The sequence below is a fragment of the Notechis scutatus genome, chromosome 1 (assembly GCF_049901735.1).
Source record: "Notechis scutatus isolate UNSWTSFEM ecotype Mainland chromosome 1, rNotScu1.2, whole genome shotgun sequence".
Taxonomy (NCBI): domain Eukaryota; kingdom Metazoa; phylum Chordata; class Lepidosauria; order Squamata; family Elapidae; genus Notechis; species Notechis scutatus.
In genome coordinates this window covers 253,007,436-253,032,226 of record NC_142009.1, presented here as the reverse complement: position 1 = coordinate 253,032,226, position 24,791 = coordinate 253,007,436, and the positions used below count along the sequence as shown (strand labels likewise).

The 24,791-nt window shown below is 37.6% G+C and overlaps 1 protein-coding gene across 1 annotated transcript in view; it reads right to left on the bottom strand.

Moving 5' to 3' along the window:
• Positions 1-1,305: 1,305 nt before the first annotated feature.
• Positions 1,306-24,791, bottom strand: part of KIF18A (kinesin family member 18A) — a 51,910-nt gene continuing 28,424 nt past the window's right edge. Inside the window, exons 14-17 of the mRNA XM_026664627.2 lie at positions 10,779-11,253; positions 9,916-10,017; positions 6,410-6,504; positions 1,306-2,284 (exon numbers count right to left, since the gene is read on the bottom strand). Of these exons, the coding sequence (XP_026520412.2) occupies positions 2,172-2,284; positions 6,410-6,504; positions 9,916-10,017; positions 10,779-11,253 (785 nt within the window). The 3' untranslated portion in view covers positions 1,306-2,171. The remainder of the gene's footprint in view (positions 2,285-6,409; positions 6,505-9,915; positions 10,018-10,778; positions 11,254-24,791) is intronic.

The following is a 24,791-nucleotide window of genomic DNA, read 5'->3' as shown; positions in this document are numbered from 1 at the left end:
CCCATCAAGCCATGCCCACAGAACTGGTAGTAAAAAAATTTGAATCCCACCACTGGAGCCTGCCCATTCTATTCGTAACCTAGGAGTGAATTGTATTACTTGAACACAATCGCTCCCTCCTTTCACCCATGCATTCGCTAATCAAATGTGCGGCTTATTAAGTGCACGAGGTATCTCAGGGTGGGAAAGACCTTTGGGACCTAGAATGGAACAGGCCACTTACTTCAGGCCGCCCAATGCCTCCTCTGACCCATTGAGATACCTCATTCTCCCTCCTCTGGGGTCCCCACAATTGCTCCCCCCATCCTGCCGCAACAGGTCACTTATCTTATGAAGATCTGTTTCCTCTGCTGCCTGTTTCTTTGCCTGCTCCCTCCTTTCTCATCGGCAAAGCGCTTGATGAAGGCTTTGGTGACTTGGAATGCCATGCATGACCTTCTGGGCCCCCTTTCTCTCCACCAAACCATTTAAGGATTGCGTCCCTGTAGGCTTCGGCAGCCCTTTTCAAAAAGCCTTTGCTGGTAAGAACAGAGCCTCGGAAGGACGCGTCTGCATCTTACAAGCTTCACTGGTGCTGACAAAGGCTTTTTGCAAAGGGCTGCTGAAGCCTATAGAGATGCAATCGCCTTGTAGGCTTCAGCAAGGAAACGGCAAATGGAGGAAAGGCTTGAAGGACCCAAGCCTTCCCTCCATATGCAAACGTTCAGGCCTCAATTCTCAGAGAATAGAGGCCTAAAGTGCAAGATCAGTAGCACAGGATCTTGCATGACTGATCTCACAGTATGTTAGGCCTCTGTGTGGACATGATGTGTGGACTTCAGCTCCCAGGATCCCTGAGCCAGCTTGTTGGCTGGGAATTCTATGACTTGAAGTTCATACATCTTAAAGAGTTGTCAAGATTAATGTATCACAAGCTAAGTTACTTAACTATCATATTCTTTATCTTATCTTTTTTTTATTGCCTTCCATTTTCCAAGACTCAGTCTTCTCCAAAGCTTTATAATTTCCTTTTATTGCCCTTCCTATTACTTTCATTCCACCCAACATCTTCTATGTTTATTACTGTAATGGCATGTTGTTGAACTGTGCATCACAGTGATGAATTGCTCGTGAGACAAAAGCATCTGGATTAAGCTTGGATGCTGCGCCTTGGTGGGCAAGAAGGCAGATGGCTTCGGCCAAGTTCAGTTAATGGAAATTTAATACTTTTACCTATGACAGGGAGAGCATAATCCATAGGGATAATTTTATATTGAATAAAGATTAAAGGACATTAATTTTAAGAGCAGAACAATGCAAAAAGCTATAGATACGACAATATTGACAAAGTTTTATTCACAATAATTAGCCTACAACACACACACACACACACACACACACACAAAAGATACAGTAAGAAACCTAAAAATACAAAGGCATATTTTAACATTTCAGTTGTTCAGGAAGTTAAGTAAAAAAATTAAAACTAAACATTAGCTAATACTTCCTTTTAAATAAATACCTCCTGGAATAGGCAGAATGTTAAAAAAAAAAAAAAGGAACAACAGAAGACTCATGACCTCTGTATGCATCAAGAAGTTAATGTTACAATTAGAATAGATATTGGATAGTATTTTTTTAAGTTGGAAGAAATATTCAATAACTCTAGAAGAGTTAAGTTAAAAGTACCTAAAGGCACAACAATCAAATGGCCCACTCCATTCTGAAGACAACTTATAGTTTTACATGTAAGATTTTTTCAACAGCCTTCTCCATTGATTTGATCTCTAGAAGTTTTGGACTAAAACTCCCATGGTCTAAGACAAAATTGAATGTGGGTAATGATAGCCCAGCACGTATGGAAACTTTCAGATTGGGAAACATTCATAGTATGGAATGTAAAAGTAAACACATTCTGCAATTTACACAGCATGTTGAGAGAAAATGGCACAAAATTCCATTCAGACAACCAAACATATTGAACAGTATTGCACAAAGCAATCCTTATATCTGAAAAGGGTTCCAATGACATGATAAACTAAGAGGCCAGATATGGGCATTAAAAGCATTTTGCCAATTTAACTTCCAAAAGCCACCAATATGGGGAAAGTGGCAGAGGAATTGTTAGTTTCACTCTTTTTGTTAAGAAATCAAAATTGTACAAAGGTTTATTTTCACTCCAGAATTACTGTTCATGCTTCTTTTGATCGGCCCACTTTTGTGACTACTGATGCATTTTCTTTCAAATTACTTTTGAGAAGCTTTCTTAGGCCATCATTACGTTTCCAGGTTCTTGTTCTGATTCCTAGGGAACAAAGAATACATCATGTTAAAGAGAGGGAAGAAAACAAAACACCAGAAACCATATTAATAAAACAAAGACTCAATTTTATTAATTTCCTGAATGTTAAAACATCTTTATATAGCCTGATGCTCTCCAGCTGTGCTGGAGGACAACTAACTGGTTGGCTGGAGATAGTACAGTTTTAGTTGAATACATATGGAGGGCATTAGATTACCGAAAACTATAACTTTTAAGCTATAAAATAGGACAGAAGCACGGCAAACCTGAATTTCACAAAGTAATAATGGGAAAGAGATGTCCAGAAGAGCTGACAATCTATTAAAATCCAAATTGAATGTTATATACACATAAAATACATGCAGGATATTTAAAATGCATGAAATGTATGAACAATGTCCAGAGTGATATAAAAAAAATTACAAATTATGTACAGGTAGTCCTCAGCTTATGATCATAACTGAGCCCAAGATTTCTGTTGCAAATCAAGACAGTTGTTAAGTGAGTTTCCACCCACTTTATGGCCTTCCTTGACAAGTTGTTAAGGGAATCACTGCAGTTGTTAAGTTAGTAACATGGTTGGCAAAAGGTGATCACAGGACCCGGGGGACTCTGTCACTGTCATAAATACAGTACATGCCAGTTGCCAAGCGCCCAAATTTTGATCATGTGATTATGAGAATGCTGTAATATTTGTAAGTGTGAAAAACAGTCATAAATCACTTAAGTGTCGTTATGAGCTTTTACACACTGGAAGTGAGATGGGTGATGTCTAGAGCAGGGGTCGCCAACCTTTTGGACCTCAGGGACCGCCAAACTCATAATTTTAGATACCAGGGACCACTAACTGGTTCTGTGGGCGTGGCCTAATTTGTGGGTGTGGCTTGGTGGTCATGTGACTGGCTGGGCATGGCTTGTATGTAAATATTATAAATATTTATATAAGTATTGAACTTTTTTATTAAAAAAAGAGCAACTTTTACCCAAAACCAGGCAAAGCAGGCAGGCAGATTGAGTTGCTCACAGAATCACAGATTCATTCAGAAATCTATCTATCTGCCATTGGCTAGCTCAGTCTGCCACATAAATTTTGCTTGCAAGCAAACTCACAAAATTAACTCACAACACAACATGTATGTAAATATTGAATTTTTTTTAAATAAAAAAAGCAATTTTTACCCAAAATCAGGCAAAGCAGGCAGATTGAGTTGCTCACAGAATCATTCAGTGATTCGGCTAGCTCAGTCTCTCAAATTTGCTTGCCGTGAGTCTGCACTGAATTTGCTTGCAAGCAAACCTTCAGTCCTAAGGGAGGTTTGGCTGTGCTGAGCCGAAGATCTAAAGACTAGCTAGAAAGCAAGAAATCCAACCATTTCCTGCTTCCTAGCTAATGTAAATCTCCCGGAACAGCAGAACAGATGATGGTCAGAAAAATAGCAATGTTAGCAGGCAAGTTTGCCGGGTAAGGAGTGAGTGGGCGGGGAACGTTCCTGTGGGCCATGTGAGCGGTGCAGCCTTGTGTTTCTGCGCAGCCTGGATTAATTGCTTTGGGAGGGTGCTCTGGGGGTGAGATTTCTCTGCGGCCCACCAAAATTTTCTCAAGGCCCACCAGTGGGCCATGGCCACTAGTTGGTGACCACTGGTCTAGAGGATGCCTTTTCAGTTGTGCTTCTGTTTACTATATTTCAGAATTTTACTTTATAACTAGAAATTTCACCATTTAGATTAGAGTATGAAAGCTTTTAAAAACGATTTAAAGAGGCACAGTGGTGCAGTGGTTAGAGTGCAGTACTGCAGGCTACTTCTGCTGACTGCCTGCAATTTGGCAGTTCAAATCTCACCAGGCTCAAGGCTGACTCAGCCTTCCATCCTTCCGAGGTGGGTAAAATGAGGACCCAGATTGTTGGGGGCAACATGCTGACTCTGTAAACTGCTTAGAGAGGGCTATAAAAAGCACTGGGAAGCGGTATGTAAGTAAGTCTAAGTGCTTTTGCTATTTACTGTTGAATAAATTGATTCGTGTATCAGTACAGTTGCATAACCATAAAATTAAAGAAAGATGGAAATAAAAACAAAAAAACAGTTCAAATTCTGAATAAAAACATTTTGACAACTGAGCATGCCAAATGTCTCTGGGTAAGGCTCATCTCTATTCAAAAATAGCCTGTGCTGCAAAGTTTCATTTGTATTATACTCTGCTCATGGTATATTCCAAAAATGGATTTCTTATTTTTTGATGGCTTCCTTTTTCTGCACTTATTCCTTTACACAGGGGGAATGCAAATGAAATATTTTGCTGAAAGGAATCACAAGTGAACTGAATATAAATATAAAATATCAAAATACAAATAGCAACTTGTGCAGGAGGATTATTTCCTAGGGTACAACATTACTGCCTCTTACAGAAGAGAGGCACAAATACACATCCCAAAATATTGATGCTTCTTACAATTCAAAGCATGTCTGGTTTGTTGTAACTTCTACATTAATCATTCAATTGCATGACTCTTGAACAATACAATTACTGGGACCACTGCTAGTGTCCTTTTGTTATCTAATATTTAGTACAAATAATTAGCAACTTGAAGATAGCATTGTGTGGGGCTCTGATAACACTGTATTAAGCTACTGTGAACATGGGAAAGACTACATGTAACACTAAATCAAATGAATTCCACAGGGAGAGCAGTAATTCTGTCTGGAAGAATAGCGATTAATAGGACCAGATCTCCATTACTTTTATTTATATGTATTCTACCATCCCCAGATATGATCAATATTTTTAGAAGTGCAAGGATACTAAAAGTAAAAGAAGAAAGCTAGAAAAGGACTTCATTTTTCTTCACATAATGGCCAACCAGATGCACCTTGGAATTCCACAAACACACCAGATGTCCCTGTTGTTCCTTAGCAAATGCTATGTAGAGACCTATCTACAGTCCTCATGATTAGTAGACAATGATAATTCTTCAGCATTGTGAAATCCCATTTTTATGTGAATATGAAGTCCAACACTACCTTCTTTTAAAAGTAAATTCCATGGCTGAATTATATGTAATGTGAAGAAGTAATTCCATTTATCTCTACTAAATATACATAATTCTCCATATATGACTTTAATTTCCCCTTACATGACGTGAACAAATAAGTATGTTGCAACCATTCCCAATATATATATGGGCAACTTTTAAGAAAGCTTGCAATTTTATTTCAACCTCTTTCTTAATATGGGTTTGTTGCCATTTCTTCCACACTTAAGATTAACTATGTATTCAATTTCTGCTTTATTAAGATATTGTAAGGCAGTGGCTCTTAACTTTTTCTTCACCATGAACCCCCTTTCAATATTTTTTGTGGTCATGGACCACCAAGATTTAACTCATAACATTTCTTCAAACCTTTGTGGACCGCCTGTGACAACATTGCCCCCCCCCCCGCCTTCCTATAGCTTAAGAACCACTGTTATAGGAAATTACTTAAAAGACTATCTCTCCCCAAGTGTTTCTACCCATCTAATATGGTCTGTCAGGATAAACATGCTTCAGGTTCCATCAGCTAAGGAATGATGACTGGCAGATTCCAGAAAGTAAGCCTTTTCTACCATAGCAGCTTCCCTCTGGAATATTCTCCCTCTAGAGATTGGGTTGGCTTTGACCACGTTGTCCTAAAGACCTTGTTCTTTGCCAAGCCTCGGGCTGAATGCGTGAAAGCTCCTGTCTCCTGGTTGCGCTAATGATTGTTGCATTTTTTCTTGGCTGCTGTGTTTTAATTTTCTTAATCATATTTTTTTAATATTGTTTTGTCACCCAAAGTGACTTATATGATCTATATAAATCAACCAAACAAATAAATGATAAATCTACAACAAGATTAATATATACTTCTGTTTGTTTTAATATCTGTCTCTTTACTGAAGGCCTTTCACTGAATAACTTGTAGGTTTTTGTCTTTTTTTTTTTTTTTTTTAAAGAGACTAAACTATCAAAAAATGTGTGACTACATTATCATAGCAAAGGACTGCAGAAATGATTAACTGAATATGTCAATCTATAATTTTTGGCTTTCTATGTAGCTGTATATTGCCTACATTTTGACATAATTATTATACATTATAAATTTTACACTTACCAGAAGTTGTAGGTACTCTTAGTGCTTTATTATTCGATCCAACATTTTGTCTTATGCGTTTGGCAGTCACCTCATTGTGCTGGTTTGTTACTCCACTGGTGGATGCAGAATTGAGGAAAACATGTTTAATAAAGTTTGTTTCTAAGCACAATATTGTTGAGTCAGAATTCTGCATTGGTTTTTTAGAGTTCCTATAGTTTCCTTGTTGCTGGAACATTCAACAAATCCTGATGAAAGCTATGGGTAAGTGAATGTACTCTGGATTATCATAGCCCTGCAATGCAGTACTATGAAATATTCAAATGGATCATATGCACACATACACTGGGTATATGGGGAAGATTGCATGAAGGATTGGTTAAACTAGTATTGGCAACATTAGATGGACTAGATTGGGGAAACTGGCTATTGCATAGGATTTTGTCTATGGAGATTCTCAGTCATACAGGTCATGGTTATCCCAATGGTGCTTTTTCAAGGGGGAAATGAACTTTCTGTTTTTTTCTTTGAAGTCATTTAACTTCTAATCCAAGAAGCTTCTTCAGCTGACTGGATGGTGGGGAATGGAAGGATTTATACAACAAAGGAGAACAAACCCATCAGGACAAGATTCAGCAGTCCATCTGCATTTAAAAGACAAAGCCCACCCTTTTGAAGACAGCAATGTCCACATTTTGGACAGAAGACCACTGGTTTGAAAGAGGGTTCAAAGAGGCCATCTACAGTATATCAAAACTGAACAGGCCTCTCTCAACAGAAGGGGAGGGATACAACACCATCTACCTCCAGTCTACCACACAGTCCTTTCAATAGTTCCAAGAAGGCTTCACCCCCATTTGCACTTCTCAGGTGACCCTGATAAACACAGATAAACCTCCAGGCGACCTCAACGACTGTCTAAAAGAATGCAAATGACTGGTTATCTGCAAGGAGTATAAATCTTTCCATTCCTCACCATCCAGTCAGAGCTGAAGAAGCTTCTTGCATGAGAAGCGAAACATCTTCAAAAAACCCCAGAAATTCTAGTTGCTTTTTGAAAAAGCACCTTTTGGATTGCACAGGATTATTTATCTACAGTGTCCATGTATCTATCCACCTACTATTCTTAGGGGAGGGAAGGATTATCTTAAATCCAGGGTTGTCTTTCTTTCAGAAAAATAAACATATATTTCTCTCCATTTGGGAGAGAGTTTAGGGAAGATTTTAATTTTTTTTCTAAGCATGCCAAACCCATCAGAAGTGTTTCCTTTTGTCTTCATCTAAAAGCCAACAAGAAACTGTGCTATTACAAATAAACCTTGCTTAACAAATGGCCCGTTTAGCATCCATCTGAAACTATGATGGTGCTGAAAAAGTAATTACTGGTCCTCATACTGACTTGGGTTGCAATGTCCACGTGATTGGGATTCGAGTGTTTTACAATCAAAGGGCTTTAGGGCCACTGCAACATCTCACAGGTCATGTGATAGCCATTTGCGGAACTGATGGCTGGCTTCAAATAAGCAGTGGAAAAATGGACAATAAAATTGCAAGTCATGGATACATGATATCTCAACAACAGAGGGTGACATGCTTAATGACCGGGAACTGAGGCCATAAGCTCATTGTGATCACATGATGTCCTGCTTAAGAACCAGGTCTCATAATGATGAAATTGGAAATACGGACAATATAGGCTACAGGGAACTGTTTTGAATTCCTGAAAACAGAAAGCCAAATACTGTTGCATTTACTGCAAAGGACAGTTGCAGATTATTTTGTCTCCATCTCTTAAGAACAGCAAAATAGTATAATTAAATTTAATTTAATTTGGGGGAGTTTATTTTCTGTTTCTAAACATTCATTCTAGTAGGCACACAAAGAACTGTGGCCAATCTGGTAAAGTATTAATAACAACAAAAAACTGTGTCACAGAATTTTTTTTGCAGATAAGTTATAGAAAAAAACAAAGCATGCATATGAACACTTTAGAAACTGTTAATTGCATCCCTTTGCTACATATGTTTGTCAAGGAATAATTATCACCCATTTCCATACCATTTGGTCCAAAATAAATGTGCATAGGAACGTGGACTTAGTGGCATTAAATTTTATTCTACAAACTAGCAAAATCAATACTAATTATCCTGTCAAAATTGTTTTAGACAGCACCAACTTATTGGATGTTTTCAAAAATTACTGCAAACACTAGCAATGGGTTCAGGTAAAGGTGGGGTGGAACTTCTAACAAAAAACAGTTACCTTGGAACTCATACAGAAGAGTTCAATACAAATACTAACTCAATATTAACCTATAAAGCTTGTTGTATATGCGACACCTAGAATCCCTGAAGACTTAAAGACAAGGTTTTTTTTGATGTTAAACAACAGAAACTAAAAACATACTAAGACATTATATACAGTAGAACCTCTGATCACAAACGCTTCTGACCATGCCCAAATCAGGTGACAACCAAAAATTTCAGAAAATTTTTGCATCTGGTTGTAAACAAATACTCAAGTGGCGACCAAACACAGCCACAGCAATTTGCCCTTCCATGGCAAGTATTTGAGTATTTTTTTTACATGCATGCGCAGTCTTGCTTCCAGTCACAACCAAATCGGGTTGCGACCAAAGTCATGGAACGGATTACGATCGTGACCAGAGGTCTACTGTTTTAGTTTACTTTAGTTTACTTGTCATTGCACCTCGTACAACGAAATCAAACACCATCTTCAGTGCACTTCATGACCATGACAATGAAAATAAACACAAACACACATCGTTCACCCTTCACACATTGAATCGAAAATCCCCGACACCACACCAACACTGCACTATACAGCAGAATTCAAAAGAGCTACTGCCCTGGGATAGAAGCTGTTTTTCAGCCTATTTGTCCTTGTTTTTATTATTCTGTACCGTCTGCCAGATGGTAATAGTTCAAAAAAAGGGTGCCCAGGATGAGATGGATCTTTGAGAATGTTTTGAACTTTCTTAAGGCAGTGGGAGCTATAAACCTCTTCCAAAGAGGGCAACCAATGATCTCCTGGGCAATGACGTTAACCCTCTGGAGTGCTTTCCTATCTGCCACTGTGCAATTGGCAAACCATACAGAGGTGCAGTAAGTTAAAATACTCTCTATGGTGCAGCGGTAGAAGTTCACCAGCAGTTTTTCATTCAGTTGTTGTTTTCTGAGAACTCACAGGTAGGAGTGAGTGTATTGCATATATTGCACAATACTGTATTGCACTTCATCCTATTTTTCCCACAACAACATGTATGCCAAGAAACAATGACAGATCCAAAGTTATCCAGTGAAAGTTCATTCTCTGGCACAATTTTGGTCATTCTGTAAATTAAGCCTAGTCACTGAATGACCAAAACTGCGCCAGAAGAATTTTCTTCCATTGGATCAGAAATAATCTTCCCAGTCAATCTTAATTTGTAATCCAATGGAAGGTATTGGACACAATAATATCAATGTCAGTACTAATTTAGCAAACTGACTTGAAGCATTACATACCTTAATGTCCTTTTTCTTGTAACAGCAGATGTCATTGCCATGTAAGATGGCTTTGCGCACATGGCATCTGATTGTCTGTTTAACAATGAAGGAAGGCCAAGTCTGAAATTAAGAACAATAATAATCATCACCAAAAATCTTATTTTAAGAAACCCTACATTCTAAGGTACTTTGTTTTCTAAAATAAAGTAGGGTACACAAATGAAATATAGTATTGGCTTTAAATTTCAAAACTTTGTTAAGTGCTGGCTCTGATAATTTTTTTGATCAGACGATTTCACAATATGTTTTCTGGGAAAGACATATTGTGATGTTTTAGGGATGCAAGGAATAGACTTTTTCGAACATGGGCCAAGAATTTCTCAGATAACATTGTAAATATGTCTTGCAAAGGCCACAAATAGAGTACAAATGTCTTTGAATAAATGGAAGGTGGGAAAGGTGTTTTTGCCACACATTTGCTAAATGCAGGATAGAAATAAAATTCACTGTATCAAGATTTGTTTATCTGGTTGCTTCCATCACGTATTTGCCTTCTTAGATCTGCCTTGGAAATAACATTAGGACAACAACAGAAGTGCCAAAACAAAAAAAGCACTGAAAAGCCTTTACACAATCAAGATATAAATGTGCATATGGTTCATGTGAAATCTGGTATTGTTGAACAACTGATAAAGTCCAGTCATTACTTTCAGATATTTTAGCTCTCTTACCTGAATGTACTATTCATACATCAGAATTATAATTGAGGCAAATCTAAGTGTAAACTAAAGGAAGGGTCATGTTAAAATAAGTCTCATGTTAAAAAGAAAACGGGGTGGAGATAAAAATACATTGTATATTTCATCTTCTACATAAAATACCTTTGTAAAACACTTTTGCTGTTGGCTGCTTCTGACTTGCTTCTGGCTGTATCAGGAGGTGCTATACTGTCTGTGTTATTTTTACAAAGCATAGTTGAGTTCATGTGGCACTCTGGGGTGACATTATATGTAACATCTTCGGTGCTGCTTTGCTTTAATGGTTCCTGAATTTGTGCCATGTGACTCATTTCTTCAAGTGTTGCCATATGAGGTACTTTTTTAATCACAGTTCCTGTACAAAGAGTCTCCATCGGCTTCTTGCAGACCTCGGGTGTATATGTAATTGGGCAGAAGGCTTTGCTGAGGGAATCCACCACAGGGTTAGGACATGACTGGCTGGAATCTTCAAGACTCTGCATTGTCAGAGGAGACGCCATCAATTTTCGCCTTGCTCTTTTGTGCAATGGCATTCCATACTCCGCCTCACGTTGAGCAGACGTCTTGACTTTCTCCACCATAAGATTATGAGGCGTATCTAAGTTCAAGACAAGCAAAATCGCTGAAATATTTCCCTAGATATTCCCAATTAAAGCTTAAATAGCTGCTGAGCAGTAAAAGCAGATGTGATAGAACAGCCCTCCCTCTTGTTCGAATCTATAACAGATATGCACTAAGGATTGTTTAGCAAATACATGAAACCCTCAATTTACATACATTTAGCGACCATTCAAAGTTCTGATGGTCTGATGACAGTAGACAAGAAGCAACTGTTGTAAACTTATTCAAAGAGAAATCCAACCTAGAACTAAGGAGAAATGTCCTGACAGTGAGAATAATTAATAAGTGGAACGGTTTTTCTCTAAAAGTTGTGGGTGCTCCATCACTGGAGGTTTTAAAAAGAGACTGGACAGCCATTTGTCTGGAATGGTCTAGGATATCCTGCTTGAGCAGAGAGTTGGAAAACAACACCTCCAAGGACCCTTCCTGTTATACTTTTTTCCTTTTTTATCTGGAATTTGAGTCTGAAAAAGAATTTGCCTAATATTGAGAGGAATCAGTGCCGATTTAAGAAACTCATTCTCTTTGTCCCTCCATAGCTCAATATTTTCACAATTTCACGGATTTCCGGTTTGTCGGCTTTGCGAGCGGTAGGGATTCGCGAAGCTGCGCGATCCCTGCCGCGCTAGCCGCTTTTGGGGCTCCGATCCGAAAGGGTGCGGAGCAAGGCTGCCCTGCAGGGGCAGCTGAAGGTAGGGGGCATCCGGAAAAGGGTTTGGGGGTGTTGCAGACCCCCTCCCTGGCCGGCAGAACCCCCTTTTACCAAGACGGTGTAGCGGCGGTCCGTAATGGCCGCCACAAAGAAGCCGGCAGCTGGGCAAGTATGCGCAGGAGGAAGAGGAGAAAGTTTTTAAAAGTGAAAGTCTTCTTGGTCGATCCAGGACTCTGAGATATATTTACTTTAATTCCTGGAAGTGATGGCTTTTTGGATGATTCTTTCCACAAAAGAAAGCAGGCGGCAATTTTGAGGTGCTGAAAGGAAAGTTTACTCTCCCTTCCGACGGAATTAACAAACGGATATTGAGAAACCTGTTTTTTTTTTCAGGTAAAACTAGCTTTATGGGATAAGTCGGAAGGGAGAGGACAAAAAAAAATATATTTATCTGGTTGGATTTTGTTGGAGGAGATGCCTTAAGGATTTGGAGACAGAAATAAAATTTTAATAAGGCTTCAAAATACAGATTTGGATTTTCTTTTTTCCTTTGTCTGACACTACCCCTGGAAGAGAAAGGGGAAATTTTGGCTTGGGTTGGATTGATTGAGGATTGTGGACTGTGGGATTGTCTTCCTTTCTTTTTGGAATATTTTGGTTGGAGTAAGAAGAAAGAGGGAAAAAAAGAAAAGAAAAGATTTATAATGGCTTTCTCCTTTGAGGAATTGAGGGATGAATATGAGCAAACAAAAGCAGCCTGTAAAGATGGCATGGAAAAAGCTTTTCTATTTTTAGAAATGGCGCTGGTTAACTATGAACAGACAATGCGACAGATGGAACAACAACAAGAAGAAGACGAAGACACCATCTTTAATGAATCCCAAAACTTATCTAAGAAAGAAGGAAGGAAGAAAGCGAGGAAAATGAAGGACTTAAGATCTAAAAAAACATTTAAGAAAGAGAAAAATATGATGCAAAATAAATACAATGATAGTAAACAAGAGAAAAAGGGAATACAACAGAGAAGGGATGCCAGCAAGACAGAGGTTAGAAGAAGGGGGGGTAGGAAGATCTGGTGGGGGAAGAAAGAAAGGGGAAAGGCGGAGAAAAGCCACAAAGTTTTAAAATTGGATGGGAAAAGAGGAATCTTTTTTAGGGATAAAGGGTAAAGTATAAATTTTCTTAAAAAAGATTTTGCAAGGTACATAAGATGGTATTGTAACATTTGTATTAGAAATAAAAAATTAGAATGGCTTAAGAGTTAATAAGAAATTAAAATGTTGAAATGTTTAATAATGATTGATTTTTAAAATGTATAAGATTTATTATTTAGATTTATTATTTAACTACGTATTTAGGAGGATACTATGTATTTAAACATTTTTGATTTATTACTCTGTTTTTATTGTTATTAAAAGTAAAAATTAATAGATAGAATGTACCAAGCAGAATCAGATTGGGTATTAGATGTCATTTTAAATGTTAATTTAATATTTAGGGAGAGGATAGAAAGGCATCATACTCTGATTAGTGATTTCAGGAGAAATTCTTCTTCTTTTCATTATAAGGAATGAGATAGAGGGATAGTGAAGGATGGGCAAAAGATACAAATATAATGAATTAAATTAAGATGGATTGAATAAGATAGAATTATGAAGAGTGAAATGTGTGGAGAAGTATATATAGAAGATATAGAATGGTAAACAAAATAGATAATGATCTGTAAGATGAGCATGAATATAATTAAAGCCCATATAAAGAGAGGTACCGGGGGCCAAGTTACTTTACTAAAGGATTTTTTATATGTTTGTTTGTGTCTGTTTATGTTTTTGAGAAGCATTGGTGAAACCTTTTAGAAATACAGAAAGAGAATGACGATAATCTAGTCAGAAAGAAATAGATGAAATAATGGTGGTGAAATTGATAGGAGTGAGGAGAAGTAAAGAGAAATTGGATAAGAGATGTTTTTATGCTCATATGGAAATGGTTTAAAATAGAATTGTATTGTATAAGATAAGGTTTTATCTGACTTGTAAAATTTATGATGGAAAAAGGTTCAAATATGTAATGGTTGATGATGATTTGTTTGTTTCTGAAATTAATAAAACTTGCTTAAAAAAATTTTTTTTTTCTCACAATTTCACAATAATTGTCCAGCTACTGTAGGATTTATTTGAGAGGCAAGGTGTTTATGTCCACACCTTTTTTAATGCTGACTTTCTATTAATTCTCTTGGAAGATTCCTATATATTTTAATACTTGTTCATGCACAACCTGCACATTCTTTTCCTGTAATCATTTCATTTCTTTCATTTCTTTTACTTTACTTTTATGTTTCCTAAGACATGCTTCTGTGTTCAGAAATTCTTATTGTATTCCACGCTAATTCTCTCATTCTTTCAACATAAGCAATCAAAACAAGCATATTTTTAAACTATTTTTAAATGATAATAATAATAAGTCTTTATTGATTAGTCCTTGGGCCATATCAAAGTACAAAGTATTTTTAAATGTTTAAACCACCAATTTAAAAACAAATATTTTTCAAAGCTCGCCATTCATTACTGTGATTCATGTTTAAGTCTCTGAATGGCCCAGCCATTTTTTTCTGCACTGTTATCTCATTATCACCTATCTATTCATCTCACCTAGCAGAATCATTTCCCCCCAGACTTAATCATTTATTCATTTCCTAAAACAAATTTCTGGCTGTTATCAATATTCCCTTGAATTTAACATGAAACTATCACCTATTCCTCACTTATACAGGCCGACAACAGCATAGATAATCTAGATAACAACAGTTTTTTAAAATTTGGATTTATTTTAACTGTTTCATTCATAATCAATCTGCAGATATATTCCTTAACTCTATAGTATCATATTGTCATTGTCATAAGGGCCTTTCTCCTTTCTCCTATTACTTAACAGACACAAAGTATTTCTTGTTTGGTTGATTCATCCATGCATCTTTTTTCTACAGAAATAATTATGATCTTCCATATAGCATTATGGTTATTAAATATGACCAACATTTTGATTTCTGCCACCTATCATGACTTCAGTCAATCAATTCTTTACTAAGATAGAGAGGACATAGAGTGTGTGATGTGGTGGCCTAGAAGTGAACCTCTCACCTCACAATCTGGAGGCTGTGAGTTCAATCTGAAATAGCAGCAGATATTTCTCTTTCTGGGCACAAAGAGAAAATATTTGTTGCTAATCCCACATAGGTGTCAGGAAGGGCACCTGGCCAGTAAACTTTCAGCTCTGTTCAGTTTCCCTGACTCTTAATTATTCTCACCGCCAGGATATTCCTCCTTAGATCTAGTTTGGATCTCTTCTTCATAAGTTTACAAGTTACTTCTTGTCCTGCCCTCAGCTACTTTAGAGAATAGGTCAGCCCCTTCTTTCCGTGGCAGCCCCTCAAATATTGGAAGACTGCTATGAAATGACTCTAGTCCTTTTCTTAGTTAGACTGGACATAATCAGTTCCTACAATTGTTCATCATGTTTAATCCCTTAGTTCCCTCATAAACTTTTTTGCTCTTCTCTGCCCTCTTTCTAGAGTTTCAACATCTTTTTTTACCATGGTGACAAAAATTGGACAGTTTTCCAAATGTGATCAAGTGCAAGTATAAAGCAATACTAGCACTTCATGTTATCTTGGTACAATCCCTCTGTTGATGTAGCCTAAGACTGCATTGGCATTTTTGGTAGCTGTAAACACATTGCAGACTCATATTTAAAGTGATTGCTCACTAGGGTTCTTTGATCCCTCTCAGTTACTGTTGTTGAACCAGGTATCACCTATTCTATACCTGTGCAGTTGGTTTTTCTTGCCTAGGTATAAAATATTATGTTTCTTACCACTGCCTTGCATTTTGTTGGTTAAGCCTTAGTGCTCAAGTCTGTCTATCTTCTAAAGTGTTGGCTATTCCCACAGCTTGTTGTCATTTGTAAATTTGATGAGTTCCCCCTTCTATCTCTTCATCTAAATCGTTTATGGAGATGGTGAAGAATACTGGGCTTAAGATACAACCTTGGGGTACTCTATTGCATGCTTCCCTTTATGTGAGTGCTAGAACTGTTATATTTGGCTCAGAAAATTTGTACACTAGGACATGCTGCATAGATGGCATATATAAAAATAGCTGTGTTGTGTAAAGTTGTATTTTTCCCTTAACAAATAATGCAAAACAAATGACAAAGATCATCTTTAAACTTTGCGCATTTATACTCTTTAACTCAAATTTCAATTCACTTATGGCTTCCTTGCTGTCTTTGAGCAAGTTACTTTCAAGGCTTCTTTCATACCTTCAGCATGGGAAAATGTAGGCCTATTTTAGAGGGGATTTATATCTGCACTTGAGATAAAGTGGCCAAGCATATTTGCTTGTTTAAATAAGCACAACCAACACAAGCTATGAAACAGAGTAACATTACTATACAACAAAAACATATCAGAAACAAGCGATAGGCTATTACAACCATACAGCATCATGGTGGTAAACAAACCAACTAAAGCAGTGGTCCCCAACCTTTTTGTACCAGGGACCGGTTTCAAGCAGAAACATTTTTCAAGGACCGGGGGGAGGAGAATCCGAGTTTGGTAGTTTGCTTGCAGACGTTTCATTACCTGACTAGGTAACATCTGATGTTGTTACCTAGTCGGGTAATAAACGTCTGCCAGCAAACCACCTGTTCAGGGAGCGCCTCGGCCCTGCCTCCCTCAGCCCCATCCCTCAGGTGTCTCCCTCCCTCAGGTGTCTGCCTCGTTCCTCTCTCAGTCACTCTATCGCTCCTCCAGCAGCCCAGGAAGAAACTGCTTCAAAGAAGCCGGGGGTGGGGTGGCTTTCCTGTCGCCGCAGCTTCCCGGCGCCCGTTTCACCCCACCCCACCCGCCCGCCCGCCCGGCAGTTCAATCCACAGTGCTCCGTTCTGCCTGCCTGCCTGCCTTCTTCGTTTGAGCAGCTTCGGCTGATAAAAAGAGGCGAATAGTTATTATTCTCAGCGAAGCTGCTCCCAAACAACCAGGCAGGCAGGCAGGCAGAACGGAGCACTGTGGATTGAACCGCGAGCCAGCGGGCGGGCGGGTGGGTGAAACGGGCGCTTCGGGAAGCTGCGGCGACAGGAAAAGCCACCCCACCCCGGCTTCTTTGAAGCAGTTTCTTCCTGGGCTGGTGGAGGAGCGAGAGAGCGACTGAGAGAGCTGAGCCAGAGAGCAGGACAGGCTTGGTTGCTTCCTCCCTCCCCTTCTTTCATTTGTGTCCTTGATCCCGATCCCAGCAGCATTCACCGAAGGCGAAGAAAGCCGCCATTTTTTTTTTTTTTTTTCTATGCGGCCCGGTAAAGAGTGCTCCACGGCCGGTACCGGTCCGCGGCCCGGTGGTTGGGGACCCCTGAACTAAAGCTCTCCAAACCATTAAGTAAACTAAAAGGCCATGTAGTCCAAGGGGTGGGGTGGGGGCAAGAATCACCTATAACATACAGTGTAAAGTCTATAACAGCCACTATATAGGACAGACAGGCAGAAAACTAGCAGAACATATCCATCAACACCATTTAGCAGACAGAAGACACAATAAAACTCCTTAATATCGCAACACATAGACATACTCAACCATAGTTTCAACTGGGAAACTACAAGCATGCCAAACCAATCAAAAAATGCTAGGGAGTTCCTGGAAGCTTGACATTTGGATAAATCAGTCATCAATGGACACACAGAAACAAACTATACTTACATGCCATTCAGACAACAAAAAGCTATGAACAAAACAAAAAAGACCAAAGCACACCCTCTCCAAACAGGTAACAGCTAGATAAAAGGATTAACACCAAACTAAGGAGAAAAGAAGAAAGCTACATCCTCACCAACTCTGCAAGGGAACAATACTGTATATAAACAGGGATAAAGCACACTTCACTAGCACTGATAATATTACTTAATTGCATATGAAACATCTTAAAACAAAAAACCAAGGTCAATACCAAGGACTCCACAAACACTGTATTCTGTTCTTTTTATTAATTCATTCAATCAATTTATCTATTTATTCAATTTCTATAGCTACCCACCTCAAACAAGTGACTCTGGGCAGCAAGAAATCATAAAACATTTAAAAACAGTTACAACACAGTACAAAATTAAATATATATGGCAGCTGGAAAAATAGGCCATTATAGATGTCATTATAGGCAGTTAATTAGGCTTTTCAACACTCCCAGGTTCAGATACAAAGCTAAATCTTCAGGGCCTTACTAAAGGTCCACAGAGTTGGAGTCATCCTCAAGTCTGAAGGGAGAATGTTCTAGAGGGCAGGGGCTTTAGCAGAAAGGAATGTCTCTTAAACCCTACTAGCTGACATACCTTGGCTGGCGGGATCCATAACCTGCCCAACCTGCCAGTATTCTTTTTCTTATCTACTAGGCAATGCATAGCCTTCTTAAAATATTTTTTCAAAAAATTATACTGCTTAAACAAATGCACTTTGCACAATCAGATATGCCATTGAAAATATATGGGCAGAATATAGTTACATGAACAAAATCTGAAATGTCAAGTTTAACATAAATAACAAGGAGCCTTAAGTTCATTGTAGAGGAGACAGAATAATTAAAAAAAAAAAAAAGAATAAAATTGTGGCAACGAGCCCTAGGAGAAACAACTCTTACTTTGGTCATGATCTACAAACAATGAATATACAGTAAAGTCTCTACTACAGAAAAATTCAAGAAAGTTTCTAGTAATTAAGATGATATACTTTATTTTAGTTATAAGGCCAAGAAGCAACAAGGTCTTAATTTTTGACTAAAAGTGGGGTATTTATGCACTACTACTGCAGCAAGGTGGGAATATCTGGGTTCTATCTAGCAGTTTGGATGAACCCAATGGTCATTATGACTATGCAACAGCACTCTGACTACTTTCCCCATTTATAAAAAGTTCAATTTACTGGAGATACCACTATCCCTCACTCCAAGTTAATAATTCAGATTAATGTATAACAAGAAACATTTCCCAGCTTATAAACTACTAATCAGCAAAATCTGCCTTCTATTTACCTCCTTAAATCTATATTTAAAAAACCCTAGAATTTTAAGAAAAGCGATCCTTTGTCTTGAATAGATGCTTTTCTGATGGTCAAGGAAGATGTTTGCCCATGTAATCCAATTAAATCTGTCAGAGTTACCTTTAAATATTTGAGAAATTTTAAATTATTAATTTATGGCATGTCATAAATGGGAATTTCAGGAAGAAGTGGTGGTTGGCAGTTCATTGGGCTGTGTTTATGCATAACAATGAAGGCTCTACTTTCATTAAAAAAGCAAGTTTGTTTACTGTAAGGCATGGGCATTCTGCAAAATGTCCTAAGAGCAACTGGGAAGGAAATCCGTGAGAAAGAAAAACATTTCGGTGGGTGCCAAGTTTTAGAAGCTTTGCCAACACAAAGTACGGAAACCATTTCAAAATTAACAGTAAATGTAAGTGTTCAAACTGTAAACCAGAGAAGCAGAGAAGCAGAAACTATTGCCAACAATGTGCTGAACTTCATTGCAATGAGCCATATTTCAAACAGTACTAAAATACATGAATAAAAAACAGATTGCAAGGGTTTGCTGTAACACAAATGGAAGCTAGTAAGAAAAAGAAAATCCCATGCCTTTAAAAATGGCTATTTGGTGTCATACAAATCAAATCCACAGCAAATGCACTAAATAGAGTATCCTAAATTATCCTGCAATCAAATCTGGTCAAAATATTGGCAATAGAGAAACTTGTTCCCATCATTAAGCAGACTTTTGGAATTGACTTTATGTATTGTAATTGAATTGAATAACAAGAAGAAAGCATGCTTTAAGAACACCTGTTCTTCATCGACAGTGGAATATTAGATACAGTTATCTAGAAGTATATTCCACTAGGCTCTTTAGCTTGCTGAAGGAGTTTGGATTTGTAGTCTCTTAATTCAGCTGAACCCGGCAGGATAAAAAACAAACAGGAAAATAAAAGAAACTAAGTAATCAAAGACAGATGTCAGAGTGTTCTATTAATTGGGTATAAAATTTCAGACTGAAATAAATCTTTTATATACATCTGATCAGAAAATATTGGGCAGTTTTCATTTTTATTTAATAGTCATCTTTCCTAAAGTGAAGTCAGGGGAAAATCTTTTTCTTTATACCAGAAAGTGATATTTTATATTTAATGAGTCTGTGCAAAAAGTTCCATGTGGGCTGATATTATGGTTAGAGTAAACTGTGCACAAACCTATGTCGCTATGCATTAGGGATCAGTCTGAATCGCTAAACTGAGAAACTGAACAACTTGACCAATATGAGCCTCAGCTATTGAGCTGAAGAAGGCACACTTGAGGAGATACAGATACAGCCTGAGTCAGCTGATCCAGAAGGCCAGCTGATTCCAAGTCAGGCAACACATTGCAAATTATAAACATCGAAGGGTGTCAAGCCACCTTCTTGAAAGGCAAAACAAATGTGCATTTGTTTTTTTTGATTCTTACTTCATATTGTACTGTACCATGAGAGCCAGAAGAAAGTGCCATTCGTTGTATCCAATCTTATCATTAAAGATAGGAATGATGAGATTTTTTTTTTAAAAAAATAATAATTATTCATTTGCTTCTCTTTGGCAAATAGTTCTGTTCAAATTATGCTGCAGATTTCTTTTTTTTGCATTCTTTTCTAGGAACACATATATAAATGTAAATAATAATCATATATTATTTCAGGAAACAGGTGTGGGTTTAACATTCACATGATATAATTCCAGGCTGGCATGCAGAATTAATCTGTACACAAAATATTCCAATTAATACACATGAATGCATAAGAAAAGTTTTTGATACATTTAGTCATGTCATGTTAGGACTCCAGAAATCTCTATTGATGAGGAACTAATGCAAGAGTGAGCATGGCATCAACTAATGGGAAAAGTGTGAAAATAATATTTAAAAATATGACTCATAGACCACAATTGTAGAGTTTATGTCAAAGAGAAAGATGAATGAGACTTAGGACAAATTAATGGTGTAGATTTTTTTTTAAGAAAAAAAAAAAAAAAAGAATTAAGATCTTATGTTAACACATGCCTGAGAAGAAAGTCTATGGAGATTCTCAGTCATCCAGGTCATGGCTGTCCCAAAGGTACTTTTCAAGAGGCAACTGAGTGGGAGGGATACGACATCATCTATCTCCAGTCTACAATACAGTCTTTTCAACAGTTCCAAGAAGGCTCTACACAGGTGACCCTGACGACACAGGCAAACCTCCAGGTAGCCTCAACCACTCTAAAAGAATGCAAATTACCAGCTATCTGCAAGGAGTATATATTCCCTACCATCCAGTCAGAGCTGAAAAAGCTTCTTGGATGAGAAGTGAAACGTCTTCGAAGAAAAACCAGGAAGTCCAGTTGCCTCTTCAAAAAGCACCTTTGGGACGATTAGAATAAACTTTTAATATAGACGTTTTGGTGAAGATGATTGACCTAATTAGTTTACTAATCATACATTCTGATTCTCTTAACAACCTTCTGACACATGGAATTTTGAGGTGCAAATATTGCCCAATGAAGACAGAACCAGTGTAATAATATTTTAAAAGCAGCAAATGCTACATGAGGAAGTGAGAAAACAGCTTGCATTGAAAAGAATGGTAAATTCCTAACTATTTCATTATTATTAAAAATGAAGGCAGAAAGTGAAATGGAAGAATTTTTCTGGCCATGTGATGAATCATACAAGCAAGAGTGAGCAATAGATGATCCCATGTTCAAAGTCAGGATTTTGCTTTTCACCAGAATTCACGGCAATTAGCTCCTTTCAGTTAAATAATTGGCTTTGTTCCTGGTTATAAAGGAAGCAATGAACACTTTACTCTGCCTTTAAGAATGGATTTATCCCTCTACTAATGCACAGTAAGGATGAAAAGAAATGGAATACCTGAAACTATGCCAACAACCTTCATCCTGACAGAAATACTAGCAAGAAAATGCCTGTTTGGAAGTGGAATTCTTGTGTACAGCTTACACACAGAGAGGGCATGGATCACACTATCAGGCTGAATTGGACATGTGAGCCTTAAATTCCAGATCCTTTTGTGATCTACTTTATTTGTATACTAATTTACGTACACTCAGTAAAAGAAATGAAATGAGAGCTTTTTTCAGGGTGAAGAGAGATGATGATGAGAAAAACCCTCTGCTAAAACAATGACTTACAGTACTTTGTATCATTTCTTTTCTTTCTAAACCATTATTTCATTAATTCTTAGCTTATATTCTCTCCTTTCTGAAAATAAACTTCCAGGAGTGTCTGTTTTCTTAGACTGAAAATTTACAAGCCTTTTCCAGCACTAGTCCTCGAGTCACCATCATTTAGTTAACATGGATATTATCAAAAGAAACAGAGGAAGGCCATATAAAATACAAGATAAAAATATTTTCTTCAGCAAAATATGGAAGTGGCTGTGAAGAAATTAGCTTAAATCCAAAACCCTTTAAAGAGTAATACACAGGAATTATACTTCAGATTCAAATACGAATATAGCTAATATTATTCAGATATGCACAATTATATTACCTTAATTCATAACCTCTAGAAACCCAAAAAGATCAAAGCCCATAAAACATTCTTTCCGTGTATATATGTGTGTATCAAGAATCTGTTATTTTAAATAGGCAGGGAATCACATGATAAGAGTGAAGGCTCTCTGACAGTTGAACGCCCTCATTTTTCGCTGTTATTTTGCTGTTCTTATTTTTTTACTTGAAGTTGCTTATTTTTCTATGCTTTTTCTATATATTTTGACTGTTTTGTTGTTGTAAAAAGGGAGTTTTTTAAAATTATGTACACCACTCAGTCACTACGTGAGATGGGTAGCTAAACCATTATGATAGATACAGTATATAAACAAATGTAAATGGTTTGAGAAGGGGAAGACTGAGAATGTCATGGAATGGAGTTGATGAACTTCTCAAATGCAGAAATGAAAAATTTAAAGAAATAAAGGAAACAATATATGCATGAGGTGGAAATAATAATGCTCTGCAAAAATGGAAATGTATACAAAGAAGTTTAGTAAATGGTATTGGCGCAAATGCTAAAATGCAGATTTTGTTAGATTTCTTGTTCTTTTTTTTTACCTTATCCTTTTTTTTCCTAGTTCCTTTGCCTCAGTTCCTCTGACTTTTTGTTTCTTATTCTGTTTTTATATTTTGTATTATATTGCTTATCCCAAAAAGAAAATAATTTGATGGGTATGTAGGTATATAATCATACATTTATGTTTGTGTATTCAAGATGCTTATAGCTTTTTTTTTTTGCTGTATGTTGTCTAGAGACACTGCTTGTTAGATGAGCAGCCATATAAATGTGAGAATATATAAATATTGGAAATTTCCAAAAATATTGGTTATCTATTAAGAAGATAATCAAGAAGGAAAAGGAAGAGCCATGGTGGCCCAGTGGTTAGAATGCAGTATTATTGCAGGCTAACTCTGCTCACACCTTGGAGTTTGATCCTGACAGGATTCGAGGTTGACACAGTCTTTCATTCTTCTGAGGTTGGTAAAATGACCTGGATTATAGGGGACAATATGCTAAGAGAATGCTGTAAAGCACTATGGAGCAGTATATAAGTCTAAATACTCACTGCTATTATCAAACTATATTTAGGAGCAAGCTGCACTCATATCTTTCCTCTTAATCCCAATATTATATGATTAAACTGATATTTTACTTATTTAAAAGAATCGTATGCCTCCCCATATCTTACAAAACTCTGAATGGCTCACAAAAGTAATAAAACCACAAACCATAAGCAAGAAAACCTGTCACCTGAGTTCTCATCTCCATACACCAAATCTATACAATTCTTGGGCTCCAACTTTACTCTATCAGTGCTGGGGGGAAAGCAAGCCTGTTAAGAGTTTTCTGGAAAGCTAAAAGTGTTGGCCTCAAAGAGGAAGGGTATTCCACAGGATACAGTCTCTGCTACAGAAACGACACACTTCCTAGGCCCCACTAGATGGTAACATTTAACGAAAGGAACCTGGAGTAGGCTTACACCATCCAACCTGGTGGAATGGTCAGATATCCTCAGGAAGAGACAGTCCTACAAATAATCTGGCCCTGTGCCAAGTAATAACCAGCAATGAGAAGTGAGAAATGACCAAGATGTGAATCACTGTAAACAAGGCCTCTCAATCCAGAAATGGTACCATTGGTGCAAAAGACATTATTTATTTTATTGATTAAATGTATTTGCCACCCATCTCTGCGCAGGGCAACTTTGGACAATTTATAATATTAAAAGGGCTAAAACCATAATCCTCAGAATACAACACTATGATTAAAACAAAATAAAATAATTAAAAGACGGCAGGGGAGGAAGCAAGATACATAGGTGGAGGGGGGAATCCGAATCAACTATTAGTCCATTAACCACTTCCAGCATGATACTCCCCCATTAGGTCCCCAGGCCAACAGGCGGAGCAGATCTTCAGGCTATTGCAAAAGGTCAGGTGGGAGGGAGTCAATCTGACCTCAGAGAGCAAGATGTTCCAAAGATCCCGGGGGCCATGACAGAGAAGGCTCTTCTCTTGGACCCTGCCAACGGGAATTCCTTGACTGACAAGTTCTGCAGCATGCCCCCTCTTGCCGACATGGGTGGGTGGGTGGGGTTGTCCATAGGGATGAGATGGTTCTTCAAATAACCCGAACCTATGCTATGCAGGGCTTTATAGGTAATAACTAATACCTTGAATTGCACTTGGAAGCAGACCAGCAGTCAGTGCAAAAGACTCCCCCCCACACTGCACTTTGCACTAGTTGAAGCTT